This window comes from Gavialis gangeticus, unplaced genomic scaffold (assembly GCF_001723915.1).
Source record: "Gavialis gangeticus isolate Ggan-Ray unplaced genomic scaffold, GavGan_comp1, whole genome shotgun sequence".
NCBI classification, from domain to species: Eukaryota; Metazoa; Chordata; order Crocodylia; family Gavialidae; genus Gavialis; species Gavialis gangeticus.
In genome coordinates this window covers 15,900,209-15,921,495 of record NW_017729033.1, presented here as the reverse complement: position 1 = coordinate 15,921,495, position 21,287 = coordinate 15,900,209, and the positions used below count along the sequence as shown (strand labels likewise).

At 41.7% G+C, this 21,287-nt stretch overlaps 1 protein-coding gene across 1 annotated transcript in view; it reads right to left on the bottom strand.

The window, feature by feature from the left end:
• Window positions 1-366: 366 nt before the first annotated feature.
• Window positions 367-21,287, bottom strand: part of UVSSA (UV stimulated scaffold protein A) — an 83,584-nt gene continuing 62,663 nt past the window's right edge. Inside the window, exons 11-14 of the mRNA XM_019526246.1 lie at window positions 16,742-16,925; window positions 14,728-14,839; window positions 5,524-5,704; window positions 367-767 (exon numbers count right to left, since the gene is read on the bottom strand). Coding sequence (XP_019381791.1) covers window positions 674-767; window positions 5,524-5,704; window positions 14,728-14,839; window positions 16,742-16,925 — 571 coding nt within the window. The 3' untranslated portion in view covers window positions 367-673. The remainder of the gene's footprint in view (window positions 768-5,523; window positions 5,705-14,727; window positions 14,840-16,741; window positions 16,926-21,287) is intronic.

Here is a 21,287-nt window from a genome sequence, read left to right as displayed (position 1 = left end):
TTCAGTGTCTCCATCTTCACACAAGTAACAGAACTACTTAGTCCAAATAGATTCTCATGCTTATTAAAAGCAAGTCTAATCCCAGTGATTCCCAGAATGCAAACGCTTGCAAACTCTTTTGAAGCTCTTTGCATGTAGGCCCAGGTATTTTTATAAGCATTATAGGAACTATGATGAGGCTTGCCATAATAGATTTTCAAGGGTTGCAGGCTGAGCAATGGGGAATACACTGCACAGAAATTAGTTACACAAAGTTTCATTTTCAGCTGTTCTTGAGGAAGGCAGGATATACTCACACACACACACACACACACACACTTTAAGCAGACCCATACTGGCACCAAAGTGTAAACATTACGTTGGTCTATTAAGACAAGAACATCTCAGCATTTTAATTAGAATATGTAGAGGCCATAAAGCTTGTTCCATTTAATGTAAGTTTCAAGTACTTATCAATTTGTTAAATGCATACAATTATGTACAGCCATGTCTTTACTAAAATCCATGTTCATTATCAAATATTAAGTTACCAGAAGTTGACACTAATTAAAAAATAACCCCATTAATATATATATATAGCACAATATTTTACTTGGAATATAAAGGCCTTTGTGAAGTGTTTTGTATAGTTGCAGTCTTGTTAATCCTCCTTTTGGTCCTGTCTTATTGTGATTTAATTCAATGCGTAGTTAAACTGGTTTGCAAACTTCTCATGCTTTTTTCCGTCCATTCGATTCATTGCTTTCACCACTCGCTTCATAGCCTCTCTGTAAAAAGAAAGCAAGACATTAAAATAGAGCTAAGTTGATTCTACGTGCACAGTCACGGGGAATGTTTATGACTGTTAGCAAAAAAAAAAAAAAAAGAAAAAAAATAAAAATGGAAGGAGCTATGATTAATCACTAATCAGGCCTCTGAACACTGCACTGATGAGGCTGAACAAATTTGTCATGTTAACCAAATTAGCTGCAGCAATACAAATAGTTTTAATTCAGCAATGATTTTATTAACAGGAGTAAACAAATTAAAGTCTTTTTTCAGTTTAATGGCTCTACACTCCGCCTTCCCCACACTGTCCTTAGCAGCCAAACATTTGAAGTGGGATTTTCAAAAGCATCTAAATGTCTAAAGAGCACAAGTCTGATGGAAAAAGTTACATGAACTAAGCTTCCAAACCACTTTTGGAAAAATCCCACCCTCGAAATTTTATGAAGCATTTCTTACGAAAGAAAAAGATAATGTGAGACAAGGCTTTCTGGCAGACAACAAAAAAAAGCTTCAGGGTGTGGGTTTTTGTTTTTAACCAAAAAGACACTTACTGTAAATTGGATACATCTGAACTCAAAACTAGTGATTTCACATATGCCTTTTAATGGGCTTATTCTTCAATTCAAATGGCTATAACAAGATACTTGGAGCAGTTACATCCCAAAGATTTATTCACCAACTACCTAAATAAGACTTTCTTTTTGCCATGCCCATCCATACCTCCATTTCTGGGATAGACACAGCAGCTGTTGAATCTACACACACTACAAGATACAGTGAAAGTGGAGAATACCATGTAACTTCATTTAGCAGGGCAGATGCAGGAAGGTGGAACAGAAAATTAATCACAACCCAGTGTAACCAGGACTTAAGAGCTAACACTGGGCACTTGGTAGAAGTGAAATGCGATCTTTAATGATTAGTAGTGGCCAGAACTGACATCTCCTTCCTTGAGTGGTGCCTGCTGTGCAGAGAGACTTCCACCAAAAGGAATCCACTTTCTGAAAGGGAGGTGCAGAAAGAACAAACTTGGACTTCCCTAAACATCTGCTAGCTCTAACCAGGGCAAGGGGCTCTGAGGTTGCTGCTCTTGCTTCTGCTGTGGAGGGTAGATTAAGGTTTCCCCTCTTCCTGTGGCTACTTTTTCAGCTGGGGAAGTGAAAATCCCAATATCCCCCAGCCAATTCTCTTGTAACCCCTGGAACAGAGCCTAGCATGTGGAGGGGTGGGGGAATGGTGAACATGGGTCCCCCTATGAACCCCACCTAGGAGAACAGCAGGATTGGGGTGGCAGCAGCAGGACCTCACAACGTGGTGGGGACTGCTACCACTATAAATTTGACTAGGGGAGGAAGAGATATGGTTTAACTTGCTTTAAGGTTAGTAAAGCCAGGTAAGGTGAATGGGACAGACAAACTGTGCTCTGAGCACACATACTGTGGCAGGCCCAATACTCAGATACGTGTGTGCTACATATAGAAGCCATGCTCTACCAGAGTCTGGAGTTCCCCCCTCCATTGATCGCTTTTGATACCAACAGCTAGGGTGCTGAGGGATGCTGCTTTCCCATTTTTGCGTACATACACACGTGGTGGAGTGTCATACTAGTGACCATGGAGAGCAGAATGAAGGAAGGAAACTGAGGAGAATGTTACAACTGCTTGAGCATATGGCAACCTTTGTTTCCTCCGTTGGAGAACGTGTTAGGGGTAATTTGAAGATTCATTCTTTGTAAGCTTATTGGACAGAAAACCTCAGCTTCAGAGCTATCAGATGTCTGGAACTGTGTCCTTCCACCTCCCAGCCCAGCTCTCTTTACAAAGAGAGGAATTTTTTCCTATTCCACAAAGCCCTAAAGTTCTGCTCAGCTGGGGAGTGCACAGGCAAAGAGCTCCATCCATTTCAAAAAATGGTGCTGATTCTAGCTGCCCACAATTTTACTAGAGAAATCTGGCTCTCGGAGGTCTCTGCCTTGCACCATGTGGCTGATAACAGACTGAAGCAATTACTATATGTCAGGACCCAGATATCCTCAGACTTCATTTCTGAATCAGTGGTGGCCATAGCTGCAAATGTCTGGCCTGCAACGTAGTCAGCAGACAGAGGATGCTGACCACCTAGCATGATCAAGGTCTTCATGCTTTTCAGCTTGGGCTGTTATAGTGATAGCAAAGTGCTGTAAGCAGCACTCCGGCTCCCTCAACATAAGTAACTGCTCCCTGAAACTTTCCCTCCAAAAGCTATTTTGAAACATCTAAAACCAGAGGAACCTTCCCATAATGCTTTTAAATGAATGAATTAAAGCTTTCCTTGGCACCAGTTACAAGAAATGTCAATATTCTGAAAAACACATTGGAAGTGGTGTCCCTTTAATAAAAACTCTGCTAGAAAAATTAACAGGGATATTGTAGCTCTGGTTTTGTCAAAATGAGGAAAACATGGTCATGGTTTTGCACTTCAAATATTATCTAATTGGTAGGAGAAAAGTGAGCCTTTAGCACAGTGCACAGTGGCCTTGACACTTTCATGTCATGTAGGTTTTACATTAGCACCACTGGGTTGTGTGATACTGTAAATGAAATGAGATCCCACTCTGATGATCTGTGTGCAATTTCACTTAACTTTATTGGCAGACCAGAGCCTGGGTTTATCACCTGTACATTTCAAGTAATTTGGGGTTGTTATAAAGAGCCAAGGTTATCATCTTGTTTAGTGCTGCAAACCATGAGACCTATTAAAACATGACAGGTTTGATTCCCCACACCTGGCACTAACACACACTCAAAATCATTAGCACAAAGCATAGTAAACCAAAAACAGCTTTTTAAATTTATTTTCTAAAGGCTGATGTGAAATTCTGATTATTAGAACTTTATGACTTATTGACTCCTCTGACTACGATCAGATGATATGAGAATTTCACAGAACATGCAATATTTTGTGACCAAAAACAACGTGGATTTTTTTTAACTGGTAACAACCATTACATCAGACAAGGGAAAATATAGTTTTGAAACAAATATTATCCCAAGGATGCTCTTTGACTAGTTCAGTCAGGTTCTTGGGATGTAATCAAGCCTCCATGATTGCTTAGGAAACACTAAATAGTTCACTTTTTGATTTGTTGACTTGTTTATGCTGTTCCACTCATTTTGGTCATACTACTTATACCATTGGCCATGTGTAGGGGGTGAATGCAGGTGCACGTGCACCCCCTGAGATCAGCTGTGCACCTCCTGGAAGGGCCAGCTGTGAAACTGGAAGAGCACTTCTGATTTTGCTGCTGGCTTGGTGATTGGCCACTGAGGGACTCCCCCCCCCAGTTGGTGATCTGCTGCTGCTGGGAGATACCCCTCCTCCCCCTTCAGCCATCTGGTGCCCCACCAGGACTTGGGAGGCACTAGTCGCCCATGACTTATACTGTTTGAAATTTTCCACAAAGTGCCATGAGATACAGCAATCCCTCAGACCCAAAAGACATTTGCTGTTGGGTCCCGGGGTTGGGGGATCAAGATGCAAGTTTAGAGTGGCTGAGAGTCTGCAGCCACTCCCTTAGCATTGCCCAGCGCTGTCTTCAGAATGGGAGGGGAGGGGAGGGAGTTCAGTCTGGGGCTGGCCCAGCCAAGGCTGGATGGTGGGGTGGGTGTCTCCACCGCTGGCTGGGCAAACCCAACCAAATTCCATCTGCTCCCTTCCTCTGCTCCCATTCTGTGTCAACCCAGTCCTACTCCTAGCATGCGCTGATACAAGTTAATGAAGGTGCTCTGCTTTGGAGCATCTTCATCTGAACTCTCATGTAATGAGGGTTCAGTCTGTTGCAAAATCGAGCCCTTTTAAAGTGCTCTGCAGCCACTTGTATCAGCACCCCGAGAGCCAAGCTGGGTTCCCTTTTGTTCTGGTCATTACTGCCAGTAACAAATATTCTTAAACCAGAGTTCAGCTTCTTATTCCCTTGACACATGTACGTAAGCATAGGTAAATAGGCTCCAGCAAACTCCTCTGTAGATGCAAAGGTTCAAATAAGGCCAACAAGAGTAAACGATAGTACCATTACTTTTGTCAGGGCACGCAGCAGATAGGATTCTAAGTATGTACTGGCAAACCACACTACAACTAAAATGGGATAGTTACTGTGCCTGATGTTAGCTGCTTCCTTCAGCAACCTGAATATCAATGCATAAAAACAGAAAGAGGCCACTTCTTGTTCCACACTATATCCATTTGAGAGACTGAATTCCCAGCATCTGCTTCTTTCACAGCTAGGGGTTTAGGGAAGCAGAACAATAAATCAATGTTTTAGACTTTACTATTGGTCCACCAAATCTCCTAATCTATAAGTGTCACCATTTCTGAAACATGAAACCAAAGCTATAAAAATGTATCCTGTGTCATTTTAAGTGTCCTCTTTTTCCCTTTTCTCAATCCCTGTACTTTGTGCTCACATATACAAGCTTTCACCTGTTACCAAGGAAGCAGCCACAACTGCACAGGTAGGTTCAAGGAAAACAAACAGAAGACTAAATATCCTTTAAGCACAGTTTTATGAATTCCAGTTTCGAAGCACTTCCTCAGGTGCGACCCTGTTCATCAATACGTTACTGCCCTTTGCTCCATCCTGTCAAACAAAAACACTACCACGCTATAGTTACTTTTGACGGCCATTTCCATGTCACTTGCTCAGGTGGAAACAGCAACTAAAATAAAATAAAGCACTGGAGAGGGGTTGAGGGGCTTCAGATAAGGTGACCAGCTTACTTGTTGAAGACTTTTTTCTCAAGCCGGGAACGAGATGTGTTAGCCTGCTGTTTCAAGTCAGTCAGATTTGGGTATTTCTTCTTTTTTCCTTTCTTTTTCCCTTTTCCACTGTATCTAGAAGATCCAAGATCCACTCCAACAGCTGCTTCAACCTCTCTCATAAATTCTGGGTCTTGCCATTCTATTGAAAGGGAAAAAGAAAAACAAATGTTTTAAGCCTTAGACAATCCCAGTTAATGCAAGTTGCCTGGAGTATTAAAGCCTGTTCACTCTGAGGGCAAAACCACGTTACAGCAAGGATTTTTATGTAGAAACCATATTATCTGATACTAATAGGGGTAAGAGAGCTACTCTACAGCAGAGATCTCTAAGAAAAAAATCATGACCACACTGGTGAAGGGGGATCCTGTTATAGTCCTACTAGTATCAACTGCTGTGGTTCATACGGTTTCATATAAAGTCATTAGGCATGTTGAGTCAACTTATAACACCACAGCAGCAGAATCCCTGGAAGTACTTCACCTGGCAGAGGTGGCCTAAATAATCTTGCTAAGTGCATACGACACAGACCCTCTGGGTTGAGGAGTCTATAAACTAGAGTAAATTTTGGAAAAATGAAGTTGAAAAAAAAAAAAAAAGTGCAGTTAATACCTTCCAAGGGACATTCTACGTGGGAAAGTCTTCCCTTTTAAAACACCTCAACCTCACCAATTTAATTGCTCAAATCCAAGTTTTTACTAAGCAAAATCTTTAAGTTTGAGAGCTGGAATTCACGCTATCAGTTCCAACTTCAGATGCCAACTTAAGGACAAAGTACAGACACAATACTTTGGGGAAGTCCATTTTTGGTACAGTTCCTACCACAATAAAGCCTCTCACATTGAGTGAAGGAATGGATGTTACTGTGATAGTAAGTAGGCTTATTTTACTGGTCAAAGCAGGAGGAAATACTATTCAATTTGCCTTAAAATAGAAAAATCAATCTGCATGCATTTTCAAAAAGGGTATAAATACTCACACACACATATACACCCCCCCCCTCCAATCTCTCTCTCTGTGTGAGAGAGAGGGAATGTACACACACACACACACACACACACACACACACACACACACACACACGCACTACCTGAACTATTTTTAAATAGATTATAGGTTAGGAAAATATAATTGGAAGTGCCACTCTGAAAGGTGATATTGTCTACTAAAATGTTAGAAGCCTAGAACTGGTTCTAATGTCTCCCTGTCAATAACCTGTCATGTAGACTCATGCATTTTACTTAACTTTTATAACCAATGCCTTCATTCACAAAACGGGGATAGTAAATTTGCCAGGGTGCTGCTAGGCTTACTAAACCTATAATTTCACTTGTATAGCAAAAACCGATCATAGGCTGGGGCAGAGCTGTAGGTTGTAGTGTTTCAGGTAGGTCAGAGGCTATTCCACTTAGCAGTCCTAAAAAGATACTGTTTAGGAGTATTAACACATCTCTTCAGGGAAAGGCTGGATCTAACCTATTAGTTTTATATACGAAAATAAGAGCAAGATTAAAATTAGGCACAGACAAAGGGATAGGGAAAATGGAGCTGTGTTATGAACTGAGAAGGGGAACTATAAAGGGAGAAAAAAAGAACACGCACTTGATAAATCACGCGATTTCACAGAGTTTATTTTTTTGAAGTGAAGGAATACAGAGCAGCACAATTCAGATACAGGAACGATTAATCCAAGATTAAGGAAAACTGTCTAAACAGTTTATCTCCCAGTAATAAGAAGGCGTCACAGTTTAGGAACCCAGTGAATGGAGCAATTGTTTAAACACAACGAAAAAATGCCGGCATCCAGTAGAGATGAAATGAGCATTTGAGTAAAATGAAGGAGCAATTTAAAAGCCTTTGAGAAAAATCAATAGAATGCCAGGGAAGAGCAGCCTTTTTGAGCATTGATGGGCCCCTAAAGCTCTTCATACATTGTTACTGAGTTTAGCAGCAGGGAAAAGAAAATTACACAGTTTGCAAGGGTAGGCGGGAATCAATACTGTAGTTAGTAAAGAGATGCTATTTCACATCTGACTGGCCAGCGGCCTGCCTTCACCAGCTTGTCCTGATACCTGTTTGTTAACAAGTCACTAAGGGCTGAAAAACCAGATACTCTTCAGGGTTGACACAAAAAATAGGCACTTAATTTGCTCCTGTGTGCGAACTATTGGAAAAGGATGAACACTGCAGATTAGCAGGTCAGTGTAATCCCTCATGATTCATTGTTTCAGGGCCAAAGAGCCTAAAGCACCATTTTGTGGACAACTGGCTAGAATCTAATATTTTATAGTAAGTATCAAGTAAAAAAAAATGAAACTTGATAATTATTAAAAGAAAAGTTCAGCAGTGACAGTATCGCCAAGACATACTTCAGTCATATATAGCATGAAATGTATTTCTTTTGCATAACTGTTTTTCCATTCAGTAACATAGAGATGAAAATTTAATCTTCCTTGTGACCTGAGCTGGCCTAAAGTTTGGGCAAGAACTATCAATTAATAATAAGAGAGAGCTTCTTTGCATTATCCATTAGAAATTCATGCACTTAAAAATCAGGAATAGTAAACATTAATTAAAGTCTACATACATTTATACTTAAAGGAACTAGACTGACTCCTTCAGGTAGGAAAGCTTTGACCTCACTAAAGCTTTAGTCTCTGTTAGCTGAGAAGTGTTGTGAAGGATCCTTCTGAAGTATGGATGCCTACTGAAATTTGTCACTATTCTCTGCCTGCTCCATGACAGTATGAGAGCGGTGGTTCTCAGTAATGGATCTATCACAGATCCCTCTGAGGTTAAAAAAAAAAGGAGTTAAGCAAGGCTGCGTCACTGCTCCAACACTCTTCTCAATATTCCTTACCATGATGCTACATCTGACCACCAACAAGCTTCCAGGTGGAGTGGAGCTAAACTACTGAATGGATGGCAAGCTGTTTAACCTCAGCCAACTCTGAGCCAAAACCAAGCCCACCCCAACAATCACTGAGCTCCCGTAGGCTGACGATGCTGTAGTATGTGCTCACTTGGAAGCAGACCTTCAGGCAATTGCTGACATCTTTACCAAGGAATGCAAGAAAATAGGACTGATGCCTAACATTCAGAAAACTAAGGTCCTCTACCAACAAGTTCCTTATGAACAGTCCCCAGCTCCAGTAATCCAGATCCACAGCGAGACTCCAGAGAACGTTGAGTATTTCTTGTACCTCAGAAGCCATCTCTCGCAGAAGGCTGACATCGATGCAGAAATCCAACTTGACCTCAAATGTGCAAGTCTGGTGTTTGGACACAAGAATAAACGGGTATTCGAAGATCATGACATCAGATGTTTATCATAATCTCCACCTTGCTCATGGTTTATCATGATCTCCACCTTGCTCTACAGAGCCGAGACATGGACAACGTACAGGAGACATCTAAGGTTGTTGGACAAGTACCATCAGTGCTGCCTGAGGAAGATCCTCTGAGTTCCGTGGGAAGAGATGCACCAGTGTTAGCGTCCTCCTGCAACCACACCGTGAGTATCAAGGTGACGATCATCTGACATCAACTTTATTGGGCTGGCCCTGTCATGCACATGTCCGACTTCAGACTCCTGAAGCAAGTTTTATTCCCCCAGCTCAGCCAAGGCGTACGCTCAAGGGGAGGGCAGAGAAAGTACTTCAGGGTTGTCCGCAAGGCTAACTTAAAAAAATGCAACATTGATGTCAGCTCGTGGGAGACTTATCGCCCAGCACTGCCCCAAATGGAGGAAAAGTCTACTGAAGGTATCTCAGTACTTTGAAACCTGGTGACAACAACAAGAGATGGAAAAACAGGAGTGGCAGAAACAGGGAGTCGCAGACCAAATGAAGAATCCAGCGCCACCCACCCTACACGGAAACCCACGTCCAAGCTGCAGTAGAGTTTGTCAATCCTAGATAGGCCGCCTCACCCATCTTCGGACACACAGATAAGACAATCACGGAAGAGAATCATCCCCGACAGAGGGATTGCCAAAGAAGATTACAATGACATGCAAAGTTATATTACAGATATCCTAGAAAGGAATACATTTTATACTTAAGAGAAAAAGATCAGTTATTTGGCAAAGGAATGAGTGTGCAAATGTTCCTTTAGAACAGTTACAGTATGTTATCTTGGCTCGAAACGGTAGCTTTTATACACACCCACCACTCGTTCTTTACAGGCTCACAAGACTAGACAGGACACAAACAAGGTTATTGAGGGGTTATCACGGTGTCTTTCCACCACAAACTGCTGTGGTACGTAACCAAAATACCTCCTATGCTCCCACTTCCTAATGCAGTTCAGTGACTGCACGCTTCATCATTAGGACTTATCCCTAGGTTTCCACATGTGGAATGCCATTGCTAGGTCACAAGAACAAAGCATATGCAGGACAGGTGGTTCTTATAGCAGTCCCTCATCTGACTTGACTTACGAACAGGGATCTTGGTTTTCTCTGATAAAAACAATCCCCAATTTTCGGCTTAAAAAAAGTAATCTAAAATCCACATTTTTCCATGATTAAAATGAAACACCACTATATATCCATCTATTAGTGGTGTTTCATTTTAAAATCACAGAAAAGTGTGGATTTTGGGTTACTTTTTTAAACCTGAAAATTGGGAATTTTTTTTAAATCGGAGAAAACCAGGATCCCTGCTTATATTTCCACACACTCAGTATAACTACACTGACCCACCTGGTGACAGTATGACAAGTCTCTTGCAAGTGCTTTGAAGAAAAACATCACTGATGTTTTGAATACTGATTAAAACAGCAAAAGAGATCATGATTGTAAAGGATTTAGCCATGAAAGGTTAGTGGAGAAATAGACTCAATTTTAGTTAACGTGCAGACAGATGCTAGACACTTTCTTTAAATTAAATACACTGAAGTTCTGGCTAAGGAATCAAGTGCAATAAGTTCTTTAGCTTTTCCCTAGATAGGCAGAAAGGAGACATCTTTGTACGGCATCTTAGCTTAAGGAGAGCACTCAGCGACACAGCAATGTCAACACTAGCTTGGGACTTGCATGCACATACTTCTGGGCCAAAGGTGAACATCTCCCTAACAGCACCACTTTGACACTGCAGCAAGAATAAGTATCGTGCCTAGCCTAGAGGAATGTCAACTTCACAGAATAAAGAAAATAATCACTAGTTTTTGGTGCGAGTGATTTTTACACCAGAGCATTGGGTTCTGTGTCTATAGTTTAAGCAGCCCCTTCTGCCCCCAAAGAATAAGTACTCATTCAGTTCCCTCAGTCTGTTGCATTGGCAGAACTAATGGAAGTCTGAAACACTTTTTTTTTAAAGCAAAATGACTACACTTTTGGCATGCACAAGTCTAGGCTACTGTTTATATTCAAAAACACTTTTTTGGATGACAAAGATGAGCAAATACTCACATTTATACTCTGAAGAGAGATTTCCTGGGAAGGCTGGCAGCCAAATTAACTATATATAAAACTAAGAAGCCATGCCTGCTGGGAGTTCTGGATTAGGTTAAAATAAAATGCCAATAATAGCAAGGATGAACTAGGAATATGGATAAGACAATTCTTTCCAGCTTGAGGGTGCTTTCAGGTGATAATAATTCCTTACGACTTCTCTTTCTGAAGCGGGTAATAATATTACTGTGTGGACATGGGGAATACCAAATTCCTGTCCCAAGACACTGCAAACATTCCGCCAGGATTCCTGATACCACCAACTCAGATAATGTAGTGATATGATCACATACTGTACCTGACTGGAAATGTTAGCTGGCTTTCCTCAGAAATACAGAAACAACTCCCATTAAGCATTTCCCAGGAACTTGACTGAACTGTCCTTTAAAGTGTAAGCTGTCATGTTGCAGGTCTGATCTTGTCTATTTGGGAAGTGAAGTGTTTAGGATCCTAGGGGTGTGACCCGACAAGTGTGCACGTGTGCTCTGCAGTGCCTCAAACCCATTTGAAGTGCCGCAAGCCACACGCAACACATGTGCATCTATTCACCACACTAATTTGCAGTGCAGTGGTTTTTTTTGACACTGGGAGTTCCCCCTTACCTTCTGCTCCAGTTCCAGTCCCTCCAGACCTGATCCTGACTGGCTGCCGGTTCTCCCTGCCTGGGCTGAGGCTGGGCAGGGGCTGCCACTGCTCCTGACTGCTCTGAAACAGAGCTTTAGCAGAGGATAAGGGGAGGCAGGGAGTAGGAGGGCAGAGAGAGGCAAGGGTGGCGGGGCAGGTTGCATGGGGGAGAGCAGGGGGAGGCATGGAGTGGGATGGCAGGGAGTGTGGGGGGAGGGGGAAACAAGGGGCAGAAGTCTGGTCTCTTGCCGCTTGCCACTGCTTTCCCCCATCACAGAAGGGGGGTGGGGGAAGAGACAGATTTAAGATGACCATCATTAATTAGATTCTACACATGGAAGATTAAAACAAAATTTATAATGTATAGAATCTAGTTATTGGGAGAGTAGTCTTACATTTTAAGTCATCTTGGTTTGGGTAAATACGGTAATTCTTTGTACAGAATTTTCTGCCTCTTTTAAAAAAAATAAATAAATCCCAAACCATAAATTCCACAATGTTGCATTGCTGCATGTGTCAGCAACAGGACTGGAACCCAGGACCTTTAAGCCCACAATAGCAACTCTGAAGCTACTGGCACCATTGCCTATGTGGACCACAGTCATTGGTTTGGGGAGGAACACATGATGCACTTCAACCAATATTTGCTCTACAACAGAAATACAAGAGAAAGTTAGGAACAGACTCTTCGTTCTGCTCCTGGTGTTGCAGGATCGTCTATCAACCACATATATTTGGCATGCTGCAACCCACATTAAGAAAGGATGAGGAAGCCAGATATGTTTAATTTTGGAAACCAAGGGGGACATAGTAACAGTTTTTAAGTATTTGGCATGCTGCCATAAATCAGAGTCAGAACAACTGATCTCCCTTGCCACAGAGGACAGGACACAAAGCAGTGGCTTTTAAATCAGACTTAAGTTAGATCTAAGGAAAGACTTCCTAAATTTTGTAAGAACAGTAGAAGTCTAGGGAACAGGCTGCCTCAGGGAAGCTCGATCATTGGAGAGTCTCAAGAGGGAGGATAAGCATTTATCTGGGGTGGTTTGGGAACAGTTAAGTCCTGCATATGTGCAGGGGGTTGGACTCGACGACTCTGGACCAGAGCTCCAACCCACGGGACTTGGGAAGTCCTGAGACCCCTGGGGGGTCCCTCCCAACCCAATGATTCTGTGATTCACTCAGAAAGTCAATATGGCTCAAGTATAAGAGATTGGGGTTCTCTTCCCAACTCTGCTAAAAGTGACCACATGCAGCTTTTCACCACAGGACTCCTAATGTAGCAGCTTGCTCAACAGGAAGGGCTAAAATGTGCAGACAATTACTGACACCAGTCAACAGAAGAGTTGAGAAACGAACTCCTGATCTCCCGATGCAGCAGCAAAGGAGGAGCTGCTTTGAACACTGCTGTCAGCCCCCCTCCCCTTCTTAATCCACAGTTCCAGAGGTGGACCCACCATGCACCCATTACTGTGGGGTAGAGGGAGTTCTGTCAGGTTGGAAAATTTTTAGCACCTTCTATCAAGCTCACAGCACGTGCAAACAGGCCTGGGAAAGAGCTCTGCCAAATAAGGGTACATTTTTATGGGGATAGCAAAAAGTCTCTGATCCCAGAACCATCTACATGGCAAATCAATCCAAATTCCTGCTCCAAACCCATAAAGGGAAAGAGCTTCAATCATTTTGACTGGGGTGAATACAGCACCAGCAAAACTTTTTTTTGCACAATCTTTTCTTTTTTTTCCAGAGAAAAATCACTGAATGTTATTTTCTGAAGCCTTCCAAAAATTTCAAACCTGAAGCAGACAGTAAATAGGGGACATTTCAGCCCAAATGATTACACAACTGCAAGAGAGGGATTAAGAGAACCTATGAAAGACCCACCACATTCTGTCCTGACAGAAAGAATGATTCATTCTTCCTTATCCTCAGTTCCCTCGCTCTCCAGGTAAGCGGACATCTGACTCAAAGTGTGTGTTCCCTTCCACCCGTCTTCAGATAAGCCACAGGCTCTGCTTAAGCCAGCCTTTCCGACCACGCCAGAATATGGGTAGGGACTCAGGCACAGCCAGGCATTGAAGGTATCCAGCCTCGTCATAGACGTCATAGACTCAGTTTCCCCATCAGCACAGTGTCAGCGGGAACTGCCAGACTAGCAGGTTTCAGAGCTGACATGTCACTGAGTTCAGGGGATTAATTCTCTGCTCTTAAAAGCTATTGTTCAGAGCTCTACAGGATGAGGTGGTCGCTTCTGCACTGCTTGCACTCAGGTGACATTTTCAACACCTTCCTCACAACTGCAAGGAGTAGAAAAAGTTTTGTTTAAATGAAAGCTGAAGTCTTACACACTGTGATGGTGTCTGTGCCCTAATCCATCCCTAAATGAAAAATTCATGCAGGCATACCGGAGCTAGCTTGTGTGCTGACAGCAGTGTCACTGTGGAGATGCTGGCTTCAGCCACTAGGCACATACCCAGCTTCCTAGGAAAGCTTGTATAACTTCCACTACTGCACACAGATAGCTGTTGGTACCCATGCTAGCTAATTTATAGCTAACCTGGGCATGTCTGCATGTTTTGCAATCACACTTTTGGACTGCAGGGTAGACATCCCTTTAGCTAACAGTCTTGTTTTCCGTGAGTTGTGACCAGTTCGACAGAAGACTCTCCTAAAGGCAGGCTACTATGCCCAGTCAAGAATCTTGCTGCAGAGCTAAACATATGTAATTTCTGATAAAGAACCAAGGTAAACACTTTTCTTGATGTCTATTTATGAAAGGAGATGGGGCAGAACAATTTACAAATGGAAAACTTTTGTTCAAGTCGAAAAAAACCTACCACTTTACATAGAAAGAGTATGAGAGTAACATCTGCTGATAACGTCATATTGAAAAGTTTTCTTCCAAATTCTTTCTGTGACAGTACCAAGATAGTATATTGATAAAAAAAAAGCAAGAATGTCTTTTCTATTATACATAGTACTGAACCCATCTAATAGCTACACTTGTGCTCAGAGTGTACTTCACAGCTCCTTCAAATTCTGTGACATATTTTCAATCCATCACACATACATACGTGCACACAAACCTGGCTGTTGTGCTTGCTTCTCAAACCGCTGCTTTTCTTCTCTGGCTTTGTCCTCTGGATTAACAGGATTCCCGGATTCATCCCGAGGGATTATCTTTCCATGGAAAGGGCACTTCAGGAAGAAAAATGATGCTTTTGAATAATTCCTCATAATCCTGCATTACTGGTAACTAGTCCCTGGAATTAAGTAATATACTTTGTCCCAGCATATTAGACCTGATTCTGCAGCACTGGCAGCCTTCAACTCCCACTGAAATAAAAAGACATTTGTGGGAGTTGAGGATGCTCAGAACCTCATAGGATCAAGCCCTTAACAACCTGAAATCAAAGATCAAAGTATGAAATAATTTGTTTTTCACCAGTTACTTTGCTATGTCAACTCTGCAACCTCAGTTTTTAATTATGCAATTGTATATTCAAAGCTAAATCCTTAGCATGCAGGATTTTAAATCCCATTTTAAATATCTGAACACATTCACACCATTTAACACTGTAATATTACAACAAGATGTTTAATGCTAAGGAAGTATACTACTGTTCATTTAGCCCTATGTTTTGTCGAATTAGACTTTCATATAATCTTGAGAGCTCCTCTCCCGGCTTTTCCCACAAAACTAACTGCATGGAATGAAGAAAAGGAAGAATCACTCAGAAGCAAGACTGGTCTCTGATGCCTTGTCAGGTAACTCAGATGCTTCGGTGATAAACGTAAATAGTTAGCTAAGACCAATATAAACACTAGTTCTAATAACGAACCTTAAAAGTACTAACGACTAACCTTTTCTTCATCACAGCTGCTCCTCAACTATTTGTTAAACAGTCCCTGAAATGTTTCTCATGCAGATGTAACTTTTTTGGAACACACAATAAATATCCTGCTACTAACTAGCTAGAAATGACTAAACAAAAATGAAGTTTACCAACCTAGTTTGTTATCCAAACGAAGAGGGTAGCAAAAAGTAAACACACAGTGAAAAGGGAAGATAAAAATTTTAAATGATATGTTTTTATTCTCTAAGCTTTTACTTGTAACAGGGATAAAGAAACCTGTATTACAAAAAAAAATTAATATTTAATGTGATATCCTTTAAATAAAAAGAATGTCTCCCCATTAATAAAGAATGGAGTTCTTTCACAGTGGACCACAGCCATTTAAATAAAAAAATACAGTTTCTCTCATGGGAAGAAATGTTTGTTTGTTTTTTTTATAGTTTCATAGTTTCTAGGGTCGAAAGGGACCTGAGCAGATCATCTAGTCCGACCCCCTGCCATGGCAGGAAGAGCACTGGGGTCAAATGACCCCAATAAGGTGGTCATCCAACCTCCTCTTAAAAACCCCCAGGGTGGGAGCCTGCACCACCTCCCTTGGAAGCTGGTTCCAGACTCTAGCCGCCCTGACCGTGAAGTAGCGCCTCCTGATGTCCAGCTTAAACCTTCCCTCCGCCAGCTTGTGACCATTGTTCCTGGTCACTCCTTGCGGCGCTCGGGGGAACAGGGACTCCCCCAGCGCCTGCTGATCCCCCCTAACCAGTTTATAACAGGCCACAAGATCCCCCCTCAGCCTTCTCTTTTGAAGGCTGAACAGGTTCAGGTCCCGCAACCTTTCCTCATAGGACCTACCCTGCTGTCCCTTAGTCATACGAGTGGCCCTCCTCTGGACCCTCTCCATGCTGTCCACATCCCTCTTAAAGTGTGGCGCCCAGAACTGGACGGAGTACTGCAAATGCCGCCGGTCGAGTGCTGCACAGAGGGGGAGGATCACCTCCTTGGACCTGCTCGAGATGCATCTGTGGATGCATGACAAGGTGCAGTTGGCCTTCCTAGCCGCCTCCCCACATTGCCGACTCATGTTCATATGCAAGTTCAAGTTGCCCTGTTGAGCAAACCAAGATCAGATCTCTCCAAATATGAATTCTCACTTCTTAGCCTAGTTTCCAATGACATCTCAACACCTGAACAATGAAATCCTGTCTACACATTGCATATTAAGGAATTTATGTTATTGGGTGCCTACCTTAATCCTATCTTGTCTTTCACATAGACTTCCATCAGGCATTGGCGCTCGGCATTTATGTTTCACTGGTTCAAACTTGCCAGCAAATGTTATATATCTGGTTTTTAACATTTCGGATACTTCTTTATTTTCCACCTCTTCCTCCAAATCACTGGGGGCCCAAAACCGATGCTGAGAGGAAAATCTAGTGGAAAAAAAAGAACATAGATACTTAGCTTTTCTATTCACAGGCCAATCCTGTCTTTGAGATCAGTACGTAGAAGTGCAGAAAAAAGGGATTTCAGCCCTTAAAAACAATTCCTCTTTCAAAGTTTTTCTTCCTTATATATAGGGACCGCTGCAACTTAGGCTTCACGAGATTTCAGGGGAAAGCATGAAATTTAGTGTTTCCCCCAAAGCCCTGGAAAACTGATTTGGCTGGAAATGGCCTGAAACCATGGGGGAGAGGGAGTGCGGGGAAAGAAGTGAAAAACTTACCTGAAGCATGGAGAAGAGGGCAGCAGAGCCCTGGAAACACTGTGGAAGTCCCATGTGTTTCCAGGGGCAGACTAATACAGGCTGAGCCCCTGAACAGCTCAAAACACCTGAAAGTGGCTCCAGCGAGTGTGTAGGGAGCTCACTTTCTGCCCCCAGCCAGAGCCTGAATTAGTGGTGGTCCCTACTCATGTACACAAATATGTTCATGAGTTATACAAACCCAGAGCTCTGCAATTCTCAGTGATGGCTGCTATATTGTGACGATTTTTTAAACTGTCATGGAAGCCTGACTGGCATCTCTGTTTACCAAAACAACCCGCTGACCTCCATTTCTTAATACTTTCACCTAGCAAAATTTTAGTTCTACTTGCCACCACTTAGATGTTAAAGTGGACCAAAACCCAATTAAAGTATATAACTCTGTAATTAATACTCCCCTCCTCTAAACAACTGTCCAAATGAAGCAGAGCAAAGGCAGAGATGAACAGTGAGTATTTCTGCTCCTTTAACCTGTAGCAGCAAGGAAGTGGCTGGTAAAGCTACAATAACCGGAAATATATATTACTTACCAGATAATGGAGTAAATACTCAAATTCACATTGCATCAAGTTTTATTCTAGGTTTAGTTCATTTCTACACTGCTAACACCACTTACATAGTTAGGAAGTGCTTGGATGTTCTTTTGCTAAACTAAAAGCAAAACAGTGAAAATGTACTTTAAAACTAGAGAGTTTTCACCTAAATTTACAGTTATTTTATGAGAAGTAGAAATACTCTCACACGCACAAAAATGGCAGTGACCTGAAGCAAAGATGGTATAGTTCTTATTAAAGACAGGTGGAACAGAGACCCTTGAAATACAAAGCTAAAGGTTAGGCATTAGCAAGATGGAGACACTGAGTGAAGGAAATCTGGATAAGGACTTTGTCTGCACGGTGTTAAGGCTTGGGCAGCTGGCATGCACCTTCCCGTGCGAGTTTCTCCTTCCCAGTTACTCCCAGATTGGCCTCTAGGCTCCTTGTGTACCCACGTCCCATTCCACTCATTCACATGGCCCCTTGTCTATAGTCCTTCAGTAATGAGGCCCTGCATACTTTGTTGCCTCCAGCAAAAAACACTTATTAATAAAACTAAGCTCTTGATTTCGCAGAGCATACCAGCAAGTGCTTAAGTCTTAGCAAAGTCACTATGCTGAAACTTTTTGTTGAATTTGGCATAAGTGACTCCTCAAACAACATTAAAACAAATTTGAAGGACCTCCACCCAATCTCATATCAACTTCCAGAAAGTGTAATTTCATTGGTTTTAGTGAAATTACTTTCCATTTAAATTAAATTAGGCTGAGTTATTAAAGTAAACAGTATGTTAGTAAGTACTAATTAGTGTGTGCCAAAACATTTTTTAAAATTCAGTAAGTAAAATCATTCTTTTTTTTTTTGTTTTTGTTTTTTAACGTTCCTATCTAGCAAGCTCCTTGGTTAGACTTGCCTCATGTGTTCTGGAAAAGTTCTACCCTGGCATACAGGGAGTAATGGAATTTTGGCAAAATTAGGAGGATGGGGGTCAAAACCAAATTTATAACCAAAGGCTTGCTTCAATATTAACTGCAGTAAGGTGAGTGTCTCTCTCAAATTTGCCATGGTAAAAAAAACAATCTTTGTAAACACTAGCGAAAAAAAAAGAATAGTACAACAAAATACCATTAAATACCATTTAAATATAAAAACAGTACTTTCATGAAATTATTAAACAATACAGTGTTTTTGCAAGTGATGTGGTAGAGTTGTAAACTGATGGCTATAAAGATATGAGAGTCTGGTTCACTCTTCTGTTTTTCATTTAAATACATTCTCTAAAATAGGACTGACTCCAGGCTGCACATCAACAATCTTAAAGACATAAGGAAGTGACAGGATACCTAAAAAAGCACCATTACTAGTATTTTAGTTTGATATGCACAAAGTAGTCTTACATGATCTTCCAGTAAAATTCTAATGCCCCCTGGTGGTTTGATCTTTTTTCTCTCAAATTATAAAGCCTGAATCCATGCAAGAAAAGTTCTCTTCCTTCTTATAGAGGACAAGTGTTATTTGATATTTTAACACATTATTGAAAAAAAAGATGAAAAAAATACACGTCTGGTGTATTCTAATGTAATCAAAATGTTGGTTTTCCTTTTTATAGTTTTCCTAAAGATAGTACATTTCAGGAAGCTGAGTTTAAAAAGGGGCTGATGATCTTCATAACCACTGCAGTTTGATGATGCCTATACGAATCATTTTACCCTAACTATATTTGCAGGCGAGTGAGAAAAAAAGAAAACAGTGCTTAACACAGTTATTCTGCTCTGATGCCTGTCCCTGTGTTCAAGGTGGCAATGGGACTCAAATGTTCTGCCGCACATCACTTTGTCAGAGAGATCCTTTTGAAGACCGATCTTGACACTGAAACCCAACTGCAGATCCTTTTTCACAAATGCTTGATTATTAGTATTAGTTGAACATGAGGCACACAATGGAAATAAACTCGTTTCAGTGCAGAGAGTACCAAAGACGAGCTATATCCACTTGTACTCCAATCTTGTAACTGCTGTTTATGTCCTCTTTTCTAGTGAGCAGGATTTTAGTTATTAGCAGCAAATCTCACTACTGTGGGACACCCTCCTTTCCCTCCAAGCCCTCTTTGCAGGGTATGTGGTAGTTTTAGTTCAGCTGTCCTATGTTTTCAGTACCCTCCCAATGTTGTTGTTGTTAGCAAATTAAACCACAGGTTTATATGGTAAACAATAAAACTAAAGCCTAGCTCTTCTAATCAACCTGAGAAAGCACTTAACCACACAAGTAATCCCATTGACTTCAACAGGTTCACTCCCATGATTAAAGTTTAGCTTGTGCTTGCCTGCTTTGTTGGATCACAGCCTTGATTTCCTATGCAAGAACCCAAACAGAGAGAAAGGAACAGGCAAGAATAAGTGAAACGTTCCAGGGCGCTGGTGATCACAAGTGGAATAGAAGTAGCTGCACAAAGCAGCTGGAAGACTAGTAGGATTAATAGTCTGAGAACCACTAAGAGACGGTCTGGTTCTGATCCAGGCATACGACCATTAACGGAAGCTTCAATTACAGAAGCAAGAAGAAATAACTGAGGCGCGGAGAGAATCCACACCCAGAAGAGGCAGCTACAGGACAAGTGACATCACTTGACAAATGTTTTAGAACTTTGGATGCCTATACGTGTAATTACAGTGCAACGGAGCAGGTTTGATTAATCAAGTCTGCTGGAGCGTGGTAATTACCATGCTCCAGCAGACTCCAGCATCTCATGTATCAGCATCCCCACGCTTAAAAATGGCAACGGGGGCACTTTAACTAAAACTTGTTTGACGACCTTTAGTTAAAAATGGCTGGAGCACTTTAAGTGCAGGGATGCTGATACACAAGTCGCTCTGGGCACTTTAATAAGACCAGCTGTCAGTGCCAGTCTAATTAAAGCACTCCTCCCCACACACACACACTCCCCAAAGCGTGTATAAATGCCCTTTGTTACTAAAGATGAGTGCCCTATACAGATCTCAGATGGAGCAGGTACTTACGTTATACTGCTTACATCATATACCACTGAGAAAGTGCATTAGGACCTTCATACAGCAAAGGACAGATTCCTTAAAACAATGATACATGCTGTTGTTACTGGACTAAAAACAGCTGGCACGGTTAAAAAGTACAACCCAACCTTTTTATAGATTCCACTGTAAGTTTCCTTGAGAGTTTACTGAACACCAGCAGCTGACTATATGTTCATTAAAAAATTAGCTTTCTAATAACTACCCTGTAACAACTCTGAAAACCTTGATCCCCAAAATAGTGTTATAAAACAGGTGCAGTGTAGAACAGCTGAAGTGTGAATATTTTTACCTCAAGATTAAAAAAAATTCAAATTTAGTTTTCCTGGACTTCAGGAAGGCTTTTGACACTGTCTCTCACCCCATTCTCATTAGGAAGTTGGGGGACTGTGGCGTAGACACCCATACAGTCCAATGGGTCACCAACTGGCTAGAGAGTCGCACCCA